Raw genomic sequence first — 16,501 nt, 5'->3', positions numbered from 1 at the left:
CAAGATTTTTTTTTTTTTCAGAAGCAAACAGACATGTGCTTTATTGAAAACCGTGAATCCACCCAAACCCCTTACCAACATGAATGTAAAATAAAGAACAACAAAAGGAACTTGGCAACGAATACAAAAGGAAAAGAGTAAAAAATGAGCAACTAGATGCAGTACAAACACCATGCCTCATTCTTCGTGTAAACTTCATCAGTCAGCCATGAGGCATTTCACTGTCATTTAAAGATATGCCACTCAAGTTGCATCAGCATGCCATTCATTAAGGCACATAACACAGCAGACACGTCTTTATATGCTTTTGAGCACAAGAGCAGGACAGAAGTTAGTTTTATATATAATTTTAACAAGAACTAAGGTGGATACTACAGAAAGACTAACAACACCAGAGAAAATGAATCCAAAAGTTTAATGATCTCTCAAATAAAAGCCATCTGAATTTTTTTTAAACATACAAATGTACACATATGCCTCAACCAGAATAGATACAGCATTTTTGCATCTCAAAAAAGTATACGTTCCCATACGAGGAAAAAGAATGTGGTATAGTTTTTGTATAGTTACAACCATCTACTGTCAGAGAAACCCTCAGCACATCAATATATCAGGCCTGAAAAGAGCAAAATAGGAAAGATCTGTTATTAAATAGGTCATTTTCTGCAACTATTTGGATGCAGCACCAAACAAAACATGATGGGCAGTAGGAAATGTTTTATATATATATTGGAGCTAATGTCAGTAAATTCAATTTGTTATTTGTCACCAAACCATAATATGTCACTGTCAGCAAACTGTAAAAAAGCTAATGTTCTTGGAAGTGCTTGAATAACATTAATTTAACAGAACACATTGAGATCAAAGATTGAAGCAAACAGTACCAAATATATTTAATATATCAAACGACATGAGAGCGTGTTGACCATGTATATGAAAATTGTGTATTGGCAAACATGCTTATCTCCATGACAAAACAACCAGTTTCTGAATAGTAGAGAGGTCAAAAAACACTTCTATCAAAAGAGGGTAAATTAGAAACACCAATGCATCACCTAAATAACCATGGCCAAACATTTAAGGGTCACTTCATATATTATGTCACCAGATTTTATTGTCAGATTAACCTGCTTCATATCCATTTTCGTTGTAACTCTTGTTTTTCTGGGCTTGTTTTATCCACTCTGCAAGAGCTATGGTAAAATTTGTAGTGTTAACCCTCTGAAGGTTCTCAGGTTTGCCTGCCCAGGCCAACCACGACGAGCAACGAGAGTCTGTCATATTGGGTAAATTCACATGGCCCATGCCTTGAGTTCTTCCATATCATCCTCATCCTCCTCTTCTCTCTTTTTTTGGGCTGGAGAAACACAAAGGCAAATGGTTATAAGGGTTTCCATAGGGGGAAACTCTCAAGACGTCTTTCTACAACTTTAATCCACTTTTCAAGTCCAATTTCACATGTATTGTCTCATATGTACAACTTTTAAAAAGTAGTTTGTGATAAAAAATTTTTTAAATTTCTGTTACTCTTATGTTGATATGTACTGAACAGCAAGAAACGAACCAACAGGTTTCTTGGGTAATGGGTTTGAAGGCACACTGGGTAGAGGGACATCCTCTGTGCCACCAATTTCCAGCAGGTTCTTGTCTAGCTCCTCCTGTTCCAACTCCTCCAATTCAGCCAAAAGCTCATCCTAGAAAAGGAAAGAATCACATTGTTCGGTCAACATCTGTAAAAACTGCATTTGAAGAGACACATCTATGTAAGATGTATTATCAAGCATTTCATCTTAATCAGAGAGTACCTCTCTAAGTCCAGTCAGGTAAATATTTCTATTTTGCTGTTTGTTTGTTTTTTAAACTGAAATGTCTGATTTCCTAAGTTTGGTTCATCTTCATTTTGCTTTATCATTAGCAACACTTGAGCTACATGTTTTCGTTTAAACCTGATGAATCCTGTTCTCAACAAGATGATCCAAAGAGCATCTTTTACTTCAATGTAAGCAAGAACATAAGAGAGTAACAGGATCAATATCACAAGTTTTCTTAAAATAATGCAGAATCTTAAATAACTGTATTTAAGTCATAATGTTTCTTTGTTTGATATTTTAAAATCCTAACAAGTCCCGTTGAGGAACTTTGGATACCATACTGAAAATATGGGATTTTTTTTCTAAAGGGGATTCAAATTCTTGAATGCTCCTCAGTGCATATCAAACATCATTGGACTCACCTCATCACAGTCATCTCCAAAACCTACAGGCCTTGAAATGGCATCAGAAATCTCCTGTGCCAACTCCTGCTGCTCTGTGATGTCCTGCATGAGGTCGTCCACTTTGTCTAGATCCCTGAAAACAATCAATAATATTAAATCGATATACATTTTTGCACATCACTAACTGTATTCTGTGATACAGACTCAATAGGAAATTTTACTCAAGCATCTTACATGTTTTCATGCGCTGTCTTCATGGCCTTGGCTGCAAAGCCCATGTTTTTAAGCACTTCTGTGTTTGTATTAGCATTCTCTAATGCTTCTCGCTGGAACTCAATAGTGGAGAGAGTGCCATCTATCTGAGCCAGTTGCTTCTCATATCGCTTCTTTCTTTTCAGGGCCTGTAAAGCAGCTAAAAGAAGGGACAACAGACATGCACAAAATCAGTTTACATAGATAGATAGATAGATAATACACACACACACTCACACCATAACTTAACTTTTTTTCTAAGCTAATCAACAAAGTTAACATTCAAGATTAAGATTTCATTATGGTAAACACTGCCTTCGATTAGGTTCCCTGTCAGTGTCTGTTATTTCACAACACACCACATGACACCAATCAGACGTAACTTAAGTGATATGAAAATGCAATCCTTTGTTTAGCCCAACTCTTAAATTCAGTTCCTTGACAGCAAGGATTTTCATTTTCGTATCCTACCCGACATTAGTCTTATATTAATAAACTGACTTCATAGTTTCGATTATCACAGAGTTTAAGGCAAGTGACGCATGGGTGTAGCTACCTAACTATCAACACTGAAATCGACGACAGGTGGGGCGAGAGAAGAGAGAAGCCTCTTTTAAAAGTTATTTAAGACACCTATGATACTCATCACACGAAGGCTCGGTTTTAAATACATACCTCGTTTGTTTTTCGTGCCGTTTTTCTTTGCTATTAATAGTTCCGCATCGATCTTTTGCTCTAAGTACTCTTGTTTCTTGGTTAACATCGCTTCTGTCTCACGGAGTTTCTGGATCGCATCTTGTGGGCTTGGGCCTTTGCCTCCTTTGCCCCCACCGCCAAAGAATTTGCCGAATACGGACATATTGTTTTGTATTTTGCGACTATAAAATCCCTCCGAGTCGGTTTGTTTCTAGACACTACAGATAACGTCTATCGCTGTTCCGTGTTCAGTTGTTGATTGTCTTACTTCCGCCTTCAGGCCCGCTGACGTCATGGAACTCGTCAGGGTCAGGCGACCAATCAGCGCCGCGGCTGCTGCTCAGCGAAACTACAACTCATGACCGAACTAATGACCGAACACTTTTGTTTGATTATTATATTATACCACCCTTTTTAAACTCCAGATCTAGTTCCCGTTTTCTTTAGTGCCATAGAAAATGTTTTAAGGAAACTTGTGGTTTTACAAGAGGCCTTGGCCAAATTTAGGTCATGGTCTAGTTAATAAAGAATGAAGATATTCATGTTTAAGTGCAACTATTTAATAGAAAACATGTTTGAATATTGAAATAAATACATTTCTCAAAATACAGCAAACAAGAATATTCAGTTAACATCAGTTCAACATTTCTAATGTTCTAATATTTAGCTTATCGTAATTGTTCACTGATGTGTATGAATTTGTTATAGCCTACTGAAATTATCCATAGACATCTTTTTAATAACTTTTATGTGCTATAATGTTATTTGCCAGGGAGTATCATATGTACCTGTGTGCCACTGTGTCTGAGTGACTGTGCCGGAGGGATGATCTCTGACTTTTTGTGTGGGTACAGTGTGTGGATACAAGACTGTATTTAGAGAACAGGAAGTGAGTGTGTGTGTGTGTGTGTGTGTGTGTGTGTGTGTGTGTGTGTGTGTGTGTGGGGTGGGTGGGGGACTCTGTTCTGTTCCAGATGAGTATTACAAGAGCGCCACACTTTCAAGGTGTGTGCGAGACCTCTTTAATTTTCAGTAACCTACATATTCTGCTGGTAAGTTGTACAGGCCATTATTTCATGTTTTTTCCTTTTACTTTTAGTATCATTTTTGTATTTTAATAAATAAATAATTTCTTGACTTTTTGTGAAAAAAGAAGCGAGAAATAGCCTACTGAAATTTTACAGGTTGTTACTACTATATGTTGCATACACACATTTCATCACTGACACTCCATTTGCACTTCCAGTATTTATCACCCTGCATATTGTTTATATAGTGTGTGTATATTATGTGTTTAGTATGTTTAAATGTATTATTATTTATTTTGTCACCTACACTTGTTTATATGATTTGTGGAATACTGTAAATATGATGCTACTGCTGCATGATGCCTGCATTTTCACCCAGCATTACACTTTTTCACCACTAGGCTTCAAATTTAGAAGACCGCCACTGAAGAGAGAAAATGAGCGGTTTACATAAGAATCATGCAATGATAGTCAGAAAGATAGCGCTAAATACATATCGATATTGCGATTTTGAACGTACTACAGCACAATAACAACATCCTTATTCGCCGTATTTGAATTTTTATCGTACATAACTAGTCATTTAAGTAATCAATGGACAGTGAAAGGTCACAGGAACTATTTTCTTACGCGGAACAACACGGAAAGGCAGATGAGTTTTAATTGATACACAATAGAGCGCGTTACAAATGACAGGTGTTCCTCGGTAATAATTAAAGTGACACAAAAACAGTCCCAACGGGGTGGAGCCCGCTTGCAGCTACACTGAAGGATATGCTTATGTGTTCCACATTACACCAGGTAACTGTGATTAACATTGTTTCCTCAGAGGGATTCTCGTTTTAATAAGTTAGCTTTTTTACTTTTGGCCACAAAAGTAAAAAAAGCCACAAAATCAGCCACAGTTGCTGGCGAGTGCCCAATAAGGATTCACGTGGTCTATTCACATATAGGCTGTAAATAACGCATATGCATGTGAAACTCAAGACGGAGCATCAAATCATGTTTTGTTGTTTTTCGCGTTTTATTAATTTTACTGAAAAGTAATCCAAGTGAGGTGGAGGGGATTAAAATCTGTACTTGTGCACCTACCAATATTACAATTTTTGCACTTCACAGTAAGATTACATTAGTTAACACGGCGAACTACATCAGTTAACGAGAACTAACAATGAAAAATAATTCTAAAGTTTAAAAAAAAAAAAAAAACTTGGTTGTATCTGTTCATATTATTTAATGGACATTAACAATTGTATTTTTATTAGTTAAAAAACACAACAACAAATGAATTGCTCATTGTTAGTTAAAGTGTTACCAAATTTAATTGAGGGCCTTGATAGTGGGGACAAAAGAATGGCTTTTTGTTTCTTCTTATCAAGTTTCTCTGATCATAAGGTGGTCTTTTGCAGAGCGTGTCTGAAGGATGAATAGCAGTGGACCAGCATACCCGTTAGCCTCTCTGTATGTCGGTGACCTTCATCCTGATGTCACTGAGGCCATGCTATACCAGAAGTTTTCTCCTGCTGGTCAGATCATGTCCATCCGTGTGTGCCGTGATGTTATTACACGGAGATCCCTTGGATATGCTTACATCAATTTCCAGCAGCCTGCTGATGGTGAGCGCACTCTTATTAGGGTGTTGCGAAATGAATTGAGGATGCTCTTTAATTGCAGCTCGGTTCTGAAATTTAGGAAATAAGAACTGTGATTTTTGAATTTAGTGCATTTCAGATAAAATAAATTTCAATAGTAAAGAATTACCCAAACTAATCACCATTTTTAGTGATTCAAACACTTCTCTAAATAATAAATCTCACTTTTCTCCTCATTAAAGCGGAATGTGCCCTTGACACAATGAACTATGAAGTCATCAAGGGTCGTCCAATCAGGATCATGTGGTCACAGCGAGATCCAGGTCTGAGAAAGTCTGGTGTGGGAAACATCTTCATCAAGAACATGGATGAGTCTATTGACAACAAGGCTCTCTATGACACCTTTTCTGCCTTTGGTAACATCTTGTCATGTAAGGTACATCCTTTTTCATTACTGTGGTGTTGTTGTTTTTTAAATGATTATTAAAGGCAGCTTTATCTGTAAGTTGATTGAAATAATTTACAAACAATGTAACTAATGCATCTTTCATCTTAGGTGGTTTGTGATGAGAATGGCTCAAAAGGGTATGGGTTTGTGCACTTTGAGACTCAAGAAGCAGCCAACAGAGCCATTGAGACCATGAACGGCATGCTTCTGAACGATCGCAAAGTGTAAGTATTGACACCAGTGGTTCTCCACCAGGGAGCTCAGGAAAAACTAGGGGTCTCAGCAAACACACAAAATCAAGATGTCAACTGAATCTTTTTATTTTCCCTCAGTAACTATTGTTTTTATTAAAGAACATGCAGTTCTGTAATATAGAACATAACTTCTGGAATTATGAAATTAGTTAATGAGTTAATTATATAAAATTACTTAACTATGTTATTTAATTAAGGCATATCAACAAAAAGTAGCAAGCTGCTTTGCTCTCATTAAAACAGGAGTGCCACAAATATCTTTGTGTATGTGGGATATATCAAACATTTTGTTGGGTAACAATGGGCCTTTGAGTCAAAAAACATCAAACCGCTTTTATGTGGTTTTATTTTTATGTATTTTTTTTATTTATTTGTGTTTTGTCCTTGTCAGCAATCCATGTTTTCTATATTGAAAAAAATAAATAAATAAAATAATTAATACACCTTTATTTCTATTATAGAATTGACATTCATAGTGTTTTCTAATTTGGCTTACCTCTTCTTCTTCCTCATCCTCTCCATGATCTTTTTCCACCAACCAGGGGTGAAAAAACTTGGTCCGCTTCTCAGGAAGCAAAGTAATTTGACATTATTCAAAATCATTAAGGACAAAGCGTTATGCTAGTTCTACCATTTCTATTTGTATATTTATGGACACATGTATGTGTTTATCTTTTGGTGTAGTTTTGAATGTTTTTATAATTCTTGAGTATTTTGCTTTTTCTTGCAAGTTTCTGTCGATGTACTTTCTGCAATAATTCAATCTCAGTATTGCGATGCACAAAAGTAAACAAATTTAATCGGCATTTGCAGTTTTGTAGGGCATTTTAAGTCTCGTAAGGAGCGTGAGGCAGAGTTGGGAGCTAAAGCCATGGAGTTCACCAATGTATATATTAAGAACTTCGGTGAAGATATTGACAGTGAGAAACTGAAGGGCATCTTCTCTGAATTTGGTAAGCAGTTTCATATAGGAACGCTTTTTTTTTTTTTCTGTAAAGACATTCATTGCGAATATACAAGTGTTAAATATGCAAATGCACAAAGTATCAGCAGGGGTTTTAAACTTTGATTAAAGATCTACAATTCATCAACAAGCACTTTTCATTAGGAGTATTGATTTTGCTTTTTTTAAAGCTGGCTCTGGTTCACAGGTAAGACTCTTAGCGTCTGTGTGATGACAGATGAAAGGGGACGCTCTCGTGGCTTTGGATTTGTCAACTTTGAAAACCACGGAGATGCCAGGAGGGTAAGAAAACAAATTGTGCGGTATGTGTGAGTAGACATGGAGAATGAAGTCTTTTCTCTCTGTGGTAGGCAGTAACTGAAATGAATGGCAAAGAGCTGAATGGCAGAGTCCTGTATGTGGGCAGAGCTCAGAAAAGACTAGAGAGGCAGGGAGAACTCAAGCGCAAGTTTGAGCAAATAAAGCAGGAGCGCATACAACGCTACCAGGTACATGCACATATGCTTACCTGCATGGTAACTTGTATAAATCTGCAAACACAGCCAAAATTCAGTATCGTCCTAATCATATGAGAAGGATTTGCATATGCTCAACTGTATGTTGAATTTTCAGGAATATGTTTTAATGCACGCATTGTTTCTTTGATTTTTAGGGAGTAAATCTCTATGTAAAAAATCTAGATGACAGCATTGATGATGAGAAGCTGAGGAAAGAGTTTGCTCCTTATGGAACCATCACCAGTGCAAAGGTAATGTTAAGTGAAACAGAATACACATAAAGGATGATCAACGGCTAGCTGTGCATTAAACGATTTGAATGCACGACGTGGAGGCGAAGAACCACCCGACGCGCAGAAGTGAAGTGCATTCAAATCGTTTAATGCACAGCTAGCCGTTGATTATCCCGTTTATGCCATGGTTATTTCCCACCATTCACATATTAAAGATGTTAATAATATTTGCGCTGCAATATTTGACCGAACGATATAAATGACGGTAATTTTCGTCTGTATTACTATTCAACTGTAACTGTATGTTACTATGGTTACCAATGTTTATAGGAAGCGCATTAATATAGAACGTGGTTAAACTGACCTGGAACTACCTGTGCAGTTCAACGAATTTAATCAACACCTGCCAGCCAATCAGAATCCAGTATTCAGACAGACCATAGCATAAAACTTAATAAATAACAGCAATGCTAACAGGACAAAAAAACTACAAAATATAATAAAAATCAGTTAGTCAGACATTATAAACATTAGTTATGAGTGTGATGTCAGTTGTATAGTCACAGTTCTCTTTCCTGATTTAGGGCCATCATAAAATAGGCTATATATATATATATATATATATATATATATAGAGAGAGAGAGCCTTTTTTGTATTTTTTTTTTATCATTTATAAAATTCATTTGGGTTGCGCCTTTTTTTTTTTTTTTTTTTTTTATATGAATGTTGGAAAATCTGAAATTTTCCAACTCGTATTAATTTGAAAATTTACATAGTTTCAAATGGCTATTTAGCCATTATTTTAGCAAACCTTTAGCCATTATTTTAGCTACATTGTAACACACTTTTCACCATCCAACCCATTCATATTTAATAAATTCCAACTCGCCTTTTTCCCCTCTCATTGGAGAACCTGTTTCACCCATGATTACCTTAAACTAAAACCATAAACTTTAGTTACTTGAAATAAAATTAAACTTAAAATGTATGTATGTAATCAAACTTAAACTGAAATTAAAGTGAATAAAAACTACACATTAAATTTCTTTTTCCTTTCTTGTTCTTTTTAATAAAATGGAAATCTAAAAATAAATACAAATTAAAAATATTGATAAATCTGAATGATACTAAAATAATGCTGGTTTTGCCTAAAACATATTACATGAAAATGGTAGTTCTTATTGACAAAAATAGAAATTCTCACATTTGTTTGTGCAATGTTACATTGAGATTAATTGAATAAAGACTTGCTTCTGATTTTCTTGTATTTTGGGATAGGTGATGACAGATGGAGGCCACAGTAGAGGCTTTGGCTTTGTGTGTTTTTCTTCTCCTGAAGAGGCCACTAAGGCAGTGACTGAGATGAATGGCCGTATCGTTAGCACTAAACCACTATACGTGGCTCTTGCCCAGAGAAAAGAGGAGCGAAAGGCAATCCTCACCAATCAGTACATGCAGAGACTAGCCAGCATTCGAGCCATTCCCAGCCCTGCTATACCCACCACCTACCAGCAGAGCTCCGGCTACTACATGACCTCTGTGCCGCAAGTGGGTGGAAGGGTTTACATGCATGTATGATGATTGCATTATCTCTATTACTTCTTCTGTGTGAACTTCTTATGCATATCTATACATTTGTAGCATCAGGTTCGCTCTTTTTACAACACCATACCAAACCTGCGGCCTGCGCCACGTTGGACAACTCAAGCTCCTAGGACTCAAGGTAAAGTCACTAATATCATCTCATTAACATCAGTCAAATGCACTTTTCTTTCTCTTTTGCCAACCTCTCAGTGTGCTTTTGTGTTCGTTTTGCATTTGGATGAGTTCATTTCTGTTATTGGCTGCACTAGCTCCATTCACAGCTCAGTTTGTGAGACAAGCGGTGCCCCGCAGGCCCTCCACCACCATCAGCACAGTCCGCCAGGCCTCCACTCAGGTTCCTCACATTCTTAACAACACCCAGCGAATGGGTAAGGCTCTGTGTGTGTGTGTGTGTGTGTGTTTAACCTACATAAAATGTTCCCACAAGTATAGTAAAATTTGAAATCCACTAAACTGTGGGGACCAGCCAATCCTCACGGTGTTGGAAAATGGATTAATTTACTAAATGTTTTATTTGCCAAGTATAAAAACAGTGTCAGCAGAAAATCCCCACAAAGATACAAAAACATTTGTGTGTAAAGGTGTGCATTTGTAAGTTCTATTTTAAAAAAAGGGGGGGGGGGGGCAGTGTGCATTGTGTATTTCTTGCCTCTTAATTACTTTGGACTGCATGTTAATATGCATGCAATTGAATGAGTTGATGGATGTTATTGTCACCCTGAATGTTCCGTTTTTGGCTGGAATGTGAATCATCTCTTCTTGTTGTACCTGTTTTTCTCTTGACTTAGCCAACATTGGCACACAGACTGCAGGTGGGAGAACTGCAGGAGCAGGTGCTGTAGTCAGAGGAGTCAGTCAATACAAGTACTCAGCTGGAGTCCGAAATGTGCAGCAGGTCATCAATGCTCCAGCTCCTGTCATTCACCAGGTAACATGCACACTTGCCATCTTTCACTTTGTACTCTAGCTGAACTTGGTTGTGGAGTGGCGCTTGCAGCTTTGGTTTTCGAACCCGGTGTCCTGACATTTCATCCTACCCATCAGATTGTCCTACCAGGGCTTCCTGCGCATGCACGCATCAATATTGTGTCAATTTTACTGTTTTTGCATTAGGTGTTAATAATGCATAATCTGATGGGTAGTATTTTTTTGTTGTCGAATTTTGCAAATTGTCAGAACACCGGAGCTACTTTAGGGACCGTTTGCAGAGAAATGTGAGATTGAGTGTAATAGACTGGAAACAGACTGTAAAAAAAGATGGACAACGTGTCTCTATTGCCTTTAACTGTAGAAAGTTGAAGCCAAAATGTCCCTAGTATATTGCGCTAATGATGTAATTTGGAGTCAGAGTCTGCGCAGTAGTAATCATGAGCTGGTCTCAAAGTCCTGCAAACCCATCACAAGCTCACAATAATGTTGCCTGTTTTATAGCATCAAATAACTAAAAGCAAACCTATTATGAAAAACAAACATTTGAACATACATCAACTTGATAAAAACTACCTAAATGATGGAAACTATTTTTGGGAAACATTTATAGGAAGTGTAATTTAGTGTTTTAGTGTGGCTTGCATCCCATTCGTTTACTTGGAGAGGACGTATGGCAAGCCGTTTTAACTTTTATTCATTCTCAGGATATGACTTCTTGATATCAACAATTCAATTTTCGCTAGTTAAAATGTTCATTCTTGATATCAGGAATTAGATTTCCACTAGTAACAATGGCTATTTTTGATATCAGCAATTGCATTTCCACTAGTAACAATGTTAATTCTTGATATCAACAATTTAATTCTTGATATCAACAATTGATTTTGAATGGCAGCCTATGGTGACATTTAACTAGTGAAAATACAATTACAGATATCAACAATTTAATTCTTGATATCAAGAATTAACATTGTTACTAGTGGAAATGCAATTGCTGATATCAAAAATAGCCATTGTTACTAGTGGAAATCTAATTCCTGATATCAAGAATTAACATTTTAACTAGTGAAAATGTAATTGTTGATATCAAGAAGTCATATCCTGAGAATGAATAAAAGTCAAAACGGCTTGCCATAGAGGACGGGGTTTATGACCTGTGCTGCAATCAGTGCATTCACGTCATGAAGGAAGGATCATATTTACAAGAGGTTCATATGACTCCACAAAGTCATAATTAAGAGGGGAACTCAGAATTCTCTCAGAGTTTCCGAGTTGGGGGCGTGTCAGTGAGTGTCAGGTTTCATTGGCTGATGAATACAATGTTTCAGACGCCATCTTTTAATTGGCTGCTGGTCAAAATGTTTCCGGAAACTCCCATGGTTTCATTGGTTTACAACAACCACGTGCTCGTAATAAACGTCTCCTGACTGATAGAAGCCAAATGGAGACTTGGCATCAGACTCCTGTATAATACAGGACTGTATATAAGAATTTAGTTCAAGCTTTGACCGGTGGAGGGCAGTAATTACAACCCAAAGCGTCTACACTGCCGGAAAGATATAAGAAGCATGAGACTCGGAGCACTTGAGAACTCGCTGAGCAAGCTGCTCTATCTCCAATGCGGCTGTTTCCAAGCGAGTACTCATTACTAGCAACTGACTCCTTAGTGATAGATAGATGTTTTACATTTGAGCCCCTGCCCATGAAGAACTTCATGCAGATCTCTGGTCTGGTGCTTTAATATTAATTTCTTAATGCATTAAGCCGCACTGAGTACTGTCTTTCTAGTGGTTTTCTACGGGAAAACGTGTAACGTGCAATTTATCGCGTTTTGTTCGTATTCTGTCTTGTGGATATAGTATGCATTATCAATAAAGTGCATACAGAATTCGTTATTCTATTATCGTTGATGTATTGAGACTGTGATAATACATAGTCACGTTAGAAGAACGCAAACAGCCCAGCGACCCGCATAAACCCCTTCCTCTACGCATCTTCATGCATTCATATATCATTTGCATCGCGCTAGTCTTTCGTTAAATAAAATTTTAGCTGGTATTGTAGAGCGAGGCTTATGAATGATCAAATGCATGAAACCACAAATAAGACTTCATTTGTGCTAATAAGTGCAACAAGCTGGCAGATTAGGTAAAGTTTAAATTAAGGAATTAGATCCAAATTCGCTATTTATCTGCTTATGCAGTGAAATACTGAAATTTAAGCCCGAAGTGAGGCTTCTATTAATAAACAAAGGCATATCCTATACTCGAGAGCCACCAAGTGGCAGAAAAAGACATAACTTTGAATTAACATCCTCTCTATCTGTGGAGAAACACATAGCTTATACTTGAGATCCTCTAGCGGTGAACTGAGACATTACAGATTAAATTTACAGATTAAAGATCAAGTTTTGCACTGCTTCTAGGAACCTCACATCATATTTCTGTAGATTTGAGGATGATATTTTGTCTGCCTCTGTATGTAATGGTCTTAAGAGAGTGAGGGAAGCAGATGTAATGTGGACGAGGTTGTGTGGAGCTGGGAACATGTTAGATCACTTTCCTTTTGATTAAACTTTGTTTCGCTGTAGTACTGTGTAGATTTCATAACATTCAAATAAAAAGAAGGTTCACATTTAAGGATTAAGTGAAAGATCTGACTAATGTACATACATTTCAGACACACTATTGTGCTTTTTTATTTTTATTTTTTTTAGTGAATTGTGCTATAATTCAGGGCTATTAAACATTGTTTTTGCAGATGAGGAGATCCCTCTTGTGGCAGATGGAGGCACTGTAACCTCTAAATTTACAAAAGAAGTTAAATGTAAAACAAAGGCCCTTGGACGCTTCGGCGTCTGCTGTAATGGTCTCACACGAGTCACGAGAGCAGTCCTGACGTTGGGGGTTGGGAACTGCAGTGTCGGGGGAGGAGAACAGATCACATGACCTGAATGCGTCAGCACTGAGAGCCAATCCTGTTGGCTAGAGGGCCGCCTGATCTACATGCTTGCCTGTTTCTTGGCAGAAAAACATAAATTACACCAAATATATTGTTTAAAGGATCAGAAATGCATGTGAATACTGACACCTGTATGTTGCAGCACATCAAATGTGCTTGTATTGTCCTGGTAAATGACTAAATCATGGTTTAACCTCTCACCACCTTCGAGAAAGCATTCCCGGAGACACTGCTATATATAGCAGGCGTTTAGGCTACTTGTTCGTGCTTGCTTCGGCAGCACATATACTAAAATTGGAACGATACAGAGAAGATTAGCATGGCCCCTGCGCAAGGATGACACGCAAATTCGTGAAGCGTTCCTCATTTTTGAATAATTTTTAATCGTTAAACATAATTAAGATTAAGCTGGAATAAAAAAAAGTTCTTTTGACGTACGTAGAAAGTGCCTAAAACATGCACGTATATCAAACGTTTGTGAAACGACAGTGTGGAGGATGTAGCAGCACCCCACACAACACAGTCCAGGAGCCCCAGTTTACCCCCCTCTCGCAGTGTGAACTTTGCTGACTGTCTCTGAAAATACAAGAACATTATAAAAATTGTGTGTTAACAGAAAAGCAACAAAACACCCTTCAAACTAAGGACAACTTCATAAAATAAAAGTTCAGTTTTAGGCCACTGCAATGTGATGATTTGACACTAAGGAGCATTAAATAGAGAAATATAACTGACTGTCTTTTACTATTTCTTTAGATAGTACAGAATACAGAGCCGGCGGTTCATGTGAGAGGCCAGGAGCCCCTTACTGCCTCCATGCTGGCGGCTGCACCCTTAAAAGAGCAGAAACAACTCCTGGGTACGAGACGTGCACACACGATCACTTAAAGGTTTAAAGATGTGAGCAGCTTGAATCTTTTTATATCACCTGCATCCTAAACTTGAATGAACAATACTGCTCAGTAGAGGACGCTACTAGAATAGTACTGTTAACTGTTAATAAACGACTTTTCACTGTAGTACTGTAATATTTATCCAGTGAGAACAAATGAATTCATCCCCTTTACAGTGAAGTACTGAAAAAACTACAGTGTCGACACTTTACAGTGTCTATTTAGTGTAAAGTGGAAGATGGTACATAGATTGTGTGCTATTTTCCAAATCTTCTGAAGCCATATGATAACTGCGTCATAACATGAGTAAAATGAACAAACTGTTTGCATCCCATACAGGCGAGCGGCTGTATCCACTTATCCAGGCCTTGCATCCTACTCTTGCGGGAAAGATCACAGGCATGCTGCTGGAGATCGACAACTCTGAACTACTGCACATGCTTGAGTCTCCAGAGTCCCTGCACTCCAAGGTTCACCCGCTCAAAACATGTACTCAACATTTAGTCTCAAAGATCAGATTTTGTTTGATCATTGCGCTTTTCTGCACTGTTTAGGTTGAAGAGGCTGTAGCGGTGCTTCAGGCTCATCAAGCCAAGGAACTGTCGCCAAAGTGAGGGAGCTTTGTAAGGCAGGTAATCTACGTGCATTTTTATATCATAATATTTGGTCTTAATCATGCAAGGCCAATTAGTAGCGCATACAAATGTTGACCGATTTTTATTTCAATTTTACAGGCATGCACACTGAAGGTCTGTGAGGGTTGTTCCAGAGAACGGGGAAAAGAAAACAGCACTTCAGAGTCATGCTATTTAATGCATGGTTTGCACACTGCAAATGTCCTTTTGCTGTCTACAGTGTTAAGTTTGTTCTGATTTTGTTTATAAAAAAAAAAATAGAAAAATAGAAAAAAGTAAAATGACAAAAAAGGCTAAAAAAAAAATTTAATTTCTGTGTGCAATAAATGTTTCTGGCTTAATGGACATGCAAAATAAGTTTCTGAGTTTCTTATTCTTATCACAGTGATTTTGAGTTTGTGGCAGGGACACATTTGCAAGAATTTTACATAGATTTTTATTAAAATTAGCTTTAACATGAACACGTGTGAAAGATTTATCTGCTTTGCAGAGGTAAGGTACAACCTGGAATGTATAGACCCTTTTTCTGTTAGTAAACATTGTGATGTTATTCTGTGGGCGGGGCTTAGGTGGAGGCAGAAGGATTCCACTGACCGCTTCACTAACGCTAGCTATGAAGTTTGTTTACCTTGTTTTTTTAACAATGGCTGGAGAAAATCCGATTTTGCCTGCATATATAAGGTCACTCACTGTGCAGGACCATTATTGTTATTTAAATAAGTTAACTTTAATGGACAAAGTCAGATTGGCCGACCATATGCTCATGGATGGACGATCTGACAGGATTAACGTTACCTCCAATTGAGTGACTCGAGTCGCATAACGTTAGAGAAACCTAACGAGTAGTAAAGAGAAACTCACCTGTGTCTATCTAGTCATGAATATGTACATATATTTCAATTTCAGCAGGCTATTTTTACAGCTAATGTTACGTGAGAGTGAACTGGGCCAAAATACAAAAAGTTAAACATTCAATGTGATGGATATATTATTTGAAGATGTATGTATCATGGCCAAATAGTTATTCTAAAGCATATACATCCTATAAATTATGCAAGTTAAAGTCTGTCTCTTTCTAAACACGTTACAAATGTTAGAAATGTATTGCTGAAACACATTACAAAGACTCAGTCTTAAACAGTTTTTCACCAATTCTGTGTTCAGGATTTTTTTGGGCGGGGCTAAAACGGTGGCTCGATGACGCAATGGAGCCACCGAGCGTGGCCCCGCCCCTAACACTACAATAACTATGTTGAGAGATAAAGTTCTTAGTTTGTCAATCAATAGGCTTGTTTGA

At 37.5% G+C, this 16,501-nt stretch overlaps 2 protein-coding genes and 1 non-coding gene across 4 annotated transcripts; 2 read left to right on the top strand and 1 right to left on the bottom strand.

Annotated features, from left to right (window-relative positions):
- Positions 1-396: 396 nt before the first annotated feature.
- On the bottom strand, positions 397-3,467 carry chmp4bb (charged multivesicular body protein 4Bb). The gene is made up of 5 exons (XM_058784758.1): positions 3,143-3,467; positions 2,450-2,627; positions 2,234-2,348; positions 1,565-1,694; positions 397-1,357 (listed from the first exon to the last, which is right to left on the bottom strand). The coding sequence occupies exons 1-5, from the start codon at positions 3,324-3,326 to the stop codon at positions 1,293-1,295; spliced, it is 672 nt and encodes a 223-aa protein (XP_058640741.1). The 5' UTR covers positions 3,327-3,467; the 3' UTR covers positions 397-1,292.
- Positions 3,468-4,655: 1,188 nt separating this feature from the next.
- Positions 4,656-15,575, top strand: pabpc1l (poly(A) binding protein, cytoplasmic 1-like). 2 transcript variants are annotated; one of them, XM_058785254.1, is made up of 16 exons: positions 4,656-4,992; positions 5,601-5,807; positions 6,026-6,219; positions 6,340-6,455; positions 7,299-7,438; positions 7,637-7,731; positions 7,800-7,937; positions 8,102-8,197; positions 9,459-9,728; positions 9,822-9,903; positions 10,034-10,153; positions 10,574-10,713; positions 14,433-14,535; positions 14,909-15,039; positions 15,124-15,197; positions 15,304-15,575. In XM_058785254.1, the coding sequence occupies exons 2-15, from the start codon at positions 5,615-5,617 to the stop codon at positions 15,181-15,183; spliced, it is 1,878 nt and encodes a 625-aa protein (XP_058641237.1). In that variant the 5' UTR covers positions 4,656-4,992; positions 5,601-5,614; the 3' UTR covers positions 15,184-15,197; positions 15,304-15,575. The 2 variants fall into 2 exon arrangements, with proteins under 2 accessions (XP_058641237.1, XP_058641236.1); XM_058785253.1 differs by having other exon boundaries at positions 4,658-4,992; positions 15,124-15,201.
- Positions 13,941-14,047, top strand: LOC131546394 (U6 spliceosomal RNA). The gene has a single exon (XR_009272682.1). It is a non-coding gene; the product is annotated as a U6 spliceosomal RNA (small nuclear RNA).
- Positions 15,576-16,501: the final 926 nt, after the last annotated feature.

Source organism: Onychostoma macrolepis, chromosome 08 (genome assembly GCF_012432095.1).
Source record: "Onychostoma macrolepis isolate SWU-2019 chromosome 08, ASM1243209v1, whole genome shotgun sequence".
NCBI lineage: Eukaryota > Metazoa > Chordata > Actinopteri > Cypriniformes > Cyprinidae > Onychostoma > Onychostoma macrolepis.
The sequence above is the reverse complement of the archived record's forward strand: the minus strand, read 5'-3'. Positions and strand labels throughout refer to the sequence as shown.